We start from the raw sequence: 6,000 nt of genomic DNA, 5'->3' as shown, positions 1-6,000 counted from the left end.
TGGCTATCAACCTGAAAAAGAAGATTAAGGTGAAGCTGAATAAATAGAAATCATCTACATCTCACAGGAGCAATTTGTTACTTATTTTAATTTGCCAGTTTTCATTAAGGTATTTTGCCTCAAATATTTTTTAGCTCTTTGTAGTCACCGCCTGTTTCTTGGCATATTCCTCACAGTGCGTATGCGCCATTTATCCCTCGAGGACAACACCAACAAGAGAAGGAGAAGACGATGGTTAAACAGTACCAGCAGAGCTTGGCTCGACTGTCAAGCCATAATTGAATGGCCAGCGAAGACGACTTTGCAAACATTCGTCAGTACTTTACGGATGAAGAATGGAACGGGCTCTCACAGTTCATGAAAGTGTGGTACGCGAATATCAAGGAGAAGTACGAGCTGATGGTGAACGGGAAACTCACGACACCACTTCCTGAATTCATGAAACCGAGGCCGGCTCCACCTGAACCTCCATCCAAGTGCGATTGCCAAACGTCGGCTGGAAATGAAGGCGAGGAAATCAGAAACTCGCAGGCGCCGTCTGCTGCGGCGGACGGTCCGAGTTCAAGCGTAATAAGGAAGCCCGCCGCCAGCCTCTGTCGGCAGTGGACGCCTCCCGCCGAAGGAAGCCTATCAAAGGCAGGGAAAAGAGGAGTCTTTGAGCATGGCTACTACGACGAGACAGGAACCGGCGCAGTCGGAGCTGACGACAGGCGTTGCCCGAAGTGTGTCATCGAGGAGGTCAGCTCCGCCGAGGACGGCGACGACACCGGGCAGCTGGACTCCCCCGCACAGTCCTCTCCCTCCTCCCTCGGAGAGTCTTGCAGGGAATCCTTCTTCCCCAGAAGCCAAAGGAGGGAGGCCAACCGCATGGAATGCGTAGAGAACGCTGGCGAGGAAGACCTGCATCATTCGTCTCTTGAAGAAGGCGCGTCGCTCGCAAGAGAGTATGGAAACAATGAGACCGCCCCACTACCGATCGTCGGCTTTGAGACATGCGGCGACCTGTTCTCCAGTCGGTGTTGGTCCTCCGCGCTGGGCCTCTTGGAGAAGCACCCGCAGCGTAAGCGCCCGCAGAGGTCGGAAGGAAAGCACCGCTGCGCCTACTGCGCCTACTCCAGCGATACCAAGGCCAACGTCACCAGACACGAGCGGATCCACACGGGCGAGCGTCCCTTCGTGTGCCACGTGTGCGGAAGGGACTTCACGATGCGGCACCACCTCACCGACCACCTCCTGGTCCACTCGGGTGCGAGGCCGCACGCGTGCGTCGACTGCGGTCGCCGCTTCAGCCGCGCGTCCGACCTGAGGCGTCACCGCAGGCTGCGACACCTGGTGGGCATAGCTGTCTCGCACCCGTGTCCGCACTGCGGAGAGTTGTTCTCACTGCGGGGCAACCTCAGGGCGCACGTGTCAGCGCACACGGGAACTAAGCTCCACGCTTGTTCGCAGTGAGGAAGGCGGTTCGCGAAACGCAGCGATGCCCAGAAGCACGAGACAACGGTGCACGGTCACTAGCACCCGCCGTGCACTGTCCACACTGCAGAGAGCCATAATGGGCATACGAGAGAACTGGCGCGAAAAAACGAGGAGAACACATACGAGACAGGACTTGGCGCCATTCACCTGAGGTTCGAAGGTGAACTTTGGGCCTTTCTCGTGCGTCGACTTTATACTGTGGTCCAGAACAGCATCTAAGGACCCTGACAGCTGCAGAGGCCTGTCTCACCTTCTGCATCTTCGACAAGCTGGTCCTTATTATGTGCCCTAGGAAATGCGTTGTCTGCGCCGCAAGCCTCTGATGTTTCTGGGTGTTCCTGGACCTTGTTCCAAAATGAGAGCGTTTGCGGACATACGCCATCTGAAAAGACACGTGCGCGCACGCCACTGTTCCGCTGGAGCATACGGCCCGCAATGCAGCGTGGAGTGACTGAGGCACAGGTGTTGGAATACACTCACGAGGGAAGGGGGAAATGCGTTTAGTTGTAGAGCCAAATTTTGTAAGGCTGAAAAAAAATAAACAGTCATTCGGGGCGTCGTCTGATGTTGGTCTTCAGCCTGATGTTGGTCTTGAGGTCTGTCGCAGTATAACAGACATCAGCGTTCGCGACGAACAACGGGCAGACGGCATGCAATTTTTTGCCGCGATCCGCGCTCTTCGAGGGGCGTTCGCATGTGGACGGACGCAAGTGTATTGGCGAAGATTGCAGACAGGAACATTCCCAAACCTGCATATCCTTAGCAAGATTTACCCGACGCAATATCGGGACACTTGCCCGTGGTGTGGCAGCAAACCATCGTTGTACCACATCACGTGGGAATGCAGTAAAAACGACAGCTTTCGCAAAGAACCGAGTGCAGAACAGTGGGAGAGCCGGCTCTCCAGCGGCGATCTGGGTTGCCAACAAGGTCTGATCCAGCACGCCCAACGAGCAGCGAAGCTCAGCGGAGCCCTGGAATAGGGGCACCGACCCTGTGAGAAGAAGGAAGATGGACCTCTTCTTTCTTGTCTGCTACTAGCACCTTTCTAGAGCAATAAAAGTCTTTCCTACCTACCGCTCTTCGATGATAGTTCTCTGCGGGCATTCAGTTTTGCGCGTTGGGCATGTCATTATTTGCTGAGATTGCGTACCGCTCAAACTGGCGATCGGTTCCGTGGAACGCATTTGGGGCTTGGCTCACTCACAAGGCATAGTATTTGCAGATTCCAATTAGAAATATTTCCAACGGGTTCCCAGATCGCTGGTAATTGGATACCTAAGCGAAGTCGTATAGTTGGCCTGCCTAAATACGGACATGACACAACACGTATTTAAATTAAAATTAGAAATAATATCGTCATAAAGTGCAAAAAAGAATTGCTACTAAACTAACCGCTGCATCAGTGCACCAGTAGGGGTATGAGGACTACCAGGTATCCATTAATATTAAGTAGAGAATGACCTCCTGCATATATGCGAATTGACACATTACGCTATCGTCTCATAGCCTTAAGGCTGAGCTTAAATGATCCAATTTTTTTCGCTTTGCCTATTGAATTTATTCCACAGTCTGAAGAAAATTTAATAAAATAGGGCACATCTAGCCCTTTTACGACATCCGCGTAAACTTAGCGTCTGACACTTTCATCTGTTCTCCCAATCCGCGCTTTTTGACATTTCATATTTTAAACGTATTTAATATAAATGCTTCTTTAGAACTACCAACCATAACATTTTTCTCACGCTGAATACGAAACACCTATTGCTTATTTCGGATATGTCATGATAATTTCATCCTGTGCCCTATTTAATATACTGTATTATATTAGCTAGTATCTCATCTAATACATTTATTCAATAATGCAAGGCCCATCCGTGTACAGGGCTGTCATATCTAAAGATTGACCCCCCTGGGGCTGTAAAACGAGCTGTTTTAATATGCGTCTCACATCGATCGTGATCTTTAAATTATATAGCAGAGCATCATTCGTCGTTCTGGCGCAAAATATTCTACGTGAAACTTTCATGAATAGGTTTAATCGAATATTGATCCTAAATATTTTACTTTTATGAGCGTGAACGTCTTCCTTCATTTGCTGCTGTTGCTGTCAGTTCTTATTGTTGTCGTCCTCTGTTGGAGTAGCTTTTCCCTTCGCCTTCCCTTCTTTCTCTATTCTTCTTCTTCTTTCTCTTCTTTTACTGCGTCAGCAGTATAGCAATTTTATGGTGAAAAACCCGTGGTCTGCGTGAACTGGTGGGAGGTGGGGGGGGGGTGGGAGGGGGGGGGGGGTGCTGCGTACGGCGGTAACTGTCTACGCTGAAGCTTCTCACGGGAGGCCCCCCTGTACCGTCGTATATAAAGAACTTTGGCTGCAAAAACTGGGCAGTACGCACGCTCACTTAGGCGCTGTCTGTGTAGTGCGCTGATTTCGGCTAAGAAGCCGTCTTGGAAGACTGCTTAGGGTATGCCCCTTTTTTGCTTGGACACAAGCCTTGGAAAGGCAGCTAACTAGACTGAAGCATGGTACGTTCTTCTCCACTACCAACCACACAAGCGACAGGAGGAGCAAGTTTCAGTGACGTTGTCAGCTGAAAAACGGCCGCTAAAAGTGCGGAAGGTGGAAAATATTGGAAATAGGACCGCTGCTGTAGCTCGGGCCAGGTTCGCTGCTCTTAACTTTAGAAATTCATGACGCGCGCCGAGTAAGTTACCGTGACAGGGAGAGTGCGCGTTCGGGCGTTTTTTTATTTATTTATTTTTTATCGACCGGCGGCCGCGTCGAGCGACCGTGGGAGCGACGCGGCCGATGTGGGAAACGAACCGGCCAGACGCGACGCTGCTCGACTAACGTGTCCGGTTCCTCTCTCCTCCTTCGTCTCTTTGCTTTTCCCTCTCTCTCCCTCCCTCTGTCTCACGCCCCCCCCCCCCCCCCCCCCCCGCGAAACAATAAGCGTCGTCGGCGCGGTGTGGCCGGTGTCCCATCACTTTGCCTTTATGGCATTTGTTCTCGCTTTCTTTCTCCCAGCGTATCGTTTAACAACAGGAATCATGAGACTCGTTCTCCAGCACGGAGGTTTCCGTGCCTATCTGGCGGCGAGCGCTGCGCTGACAATGTGGGGCGTTCCTCTTTTCCTTTTTTTTTATATTTCTTTCATGTTATGTCCGAAAACCATGATGTGAATCAGCAGCACCCGCTGTTATAACCGCAGTTCGCACTGTTTACATGTAAGGCACGCGTCGTCTTCAGCAAGTTCTGAAAGCTGGATCTGAGCGTTTAGCACGCGCTTATACAGGTGCTATATGAAAGGGTGCAGCCATTGGAATGAATGGGCTGTTCTTTGAAGGATGGGGGGGGGGGGGGGGGGGAGAGAACATATATACCCTGACGCAACAGTTGCTCTCTCTTGAGAGAAAAAGAAGGTCAAGAGCGAGGGCTTTACATCACGAATAGGGAAGAGATGAAAGAAGATCACACCGGGTGTGAAGAGGAAGACGCCTATTTGAAGTCGGTGGTCAAGTGGCGCTGCGTCAAAAGCCCTCCTGGTATGACATATGCTCACTCTGCTGCCGGCTGCTGAAACGAGCCATGGGCAGTGGCTGACACGTGGTACCTTAGCATCAGGCGTGTGTTAAGTTCCAAACACGCAGCATAGAGTATAGCCGACTGACACGGGAAGCTGTGGCAAGTCACTGTCTGGGGAGTTCATACGGCGGATGAGATGCACATGTTGTGCCCAAGTATAAATGTGGCGGCCAGTCGCAATCGGTCGCAGCAAAATAGTGGATACATGAATTAGTTTAGTAAGTGAATCGCAGTTCAGAAGAAATGAATGTAACTGTAACGACACTCATCGTCCTGGAGACAACGGTTGTGGGCGGGGAAACCTCTTCGAAGTTGCATGCAACGCAGCCTGTCGGTTAACTTGCTTATTCACTAACTTTATACGGTGTGTGGGTATGGAAGAAGGCATGAGCAAGCTGCCGCTGGCCAGCGCGCAATTGGGAAGTCGATTTCGGTTATAAAATCGGCTTTTATCAACGAAAGCGCGATGCGTCCAACTCGGCCATTTATTTAGCGCACTGGTGCGCGAATGACGTTTAGTCGTTGCCGTTGTTTTTAGAGCTGAACTCTTATGCGCCCGTTGGTGGATTCCGCGTCGTAGTCGTCATCGTCGGCGTCGTCGCCATAACTATCCACCTGATAACCGTGGCAGGTTGTAGCAGAGCAAAACGCGACAGGGGAGGAATGGACACCGGAAGGTGACTGCCACGGGAAGATCTCGGGAGCGTGGCTGGCAGCAGGACGGCCAGGCATCAGGACGTGGCCAGCAGGACGGCGACTTGAGGGACCAAGGCCGGTTGACATTTCGGGGCGGAAGACTGCACCCAGGCACGCCAAGAGACTGGATGAGGGTGGTAATGGTGAAGGGATTGCATTGCGACGGGGAAGAAAAGGAAAGGCTAGGTTAACATAGGGAGAGGGACAGTTGGGGCAAGAGGGATCGAAACGAAAAGGGTAGA

General features: G+C 51.5%; 2 protein-coding genes across 4 annotated transcripts in view; both read left to right on the top strand.

The window, feature by feature from the left end:
• LOC149372595 (uncharacterized) overlaps positions 1–6,000 on the top strand; it is a 115,410-nt gene that overhangs the window by 56,940 nt on the left and 52,470 nt on the right. The window lies entirely within an intron of this gene.
• Positions 190–1,452, top strand: LOC149372596 (uncharacterized). Its single transcript, XM_089568104.1, has one exon. It carries the CDS (start codon positions 283–285, stop codon positions 1,450–1,452), a length of 1,170 nt encoding a protein of 389 aa, XP_089424230.1. The 5' UTR covers positions 190–282.

The sequence above is a fragment of the Amblyomma mixtum genome, chromosome 1 (assembly GCF_055824585.1).
Source record: "Amblyomma mixtum isolate Tamu chromosome 1, ASM5582458v1, whole genome shotgun sequence".
Classification (NCBI taxonomy): domain Eukaryota; kingdom Metazoa; phylum Arthropoda; class Arachnida; order Ixodida; family Ixodidae; genus Amblyomma; species Amblyomma mixtum.
This window is presented reverse-complemented; position numbering and strand designations above follow the sequence as displayed.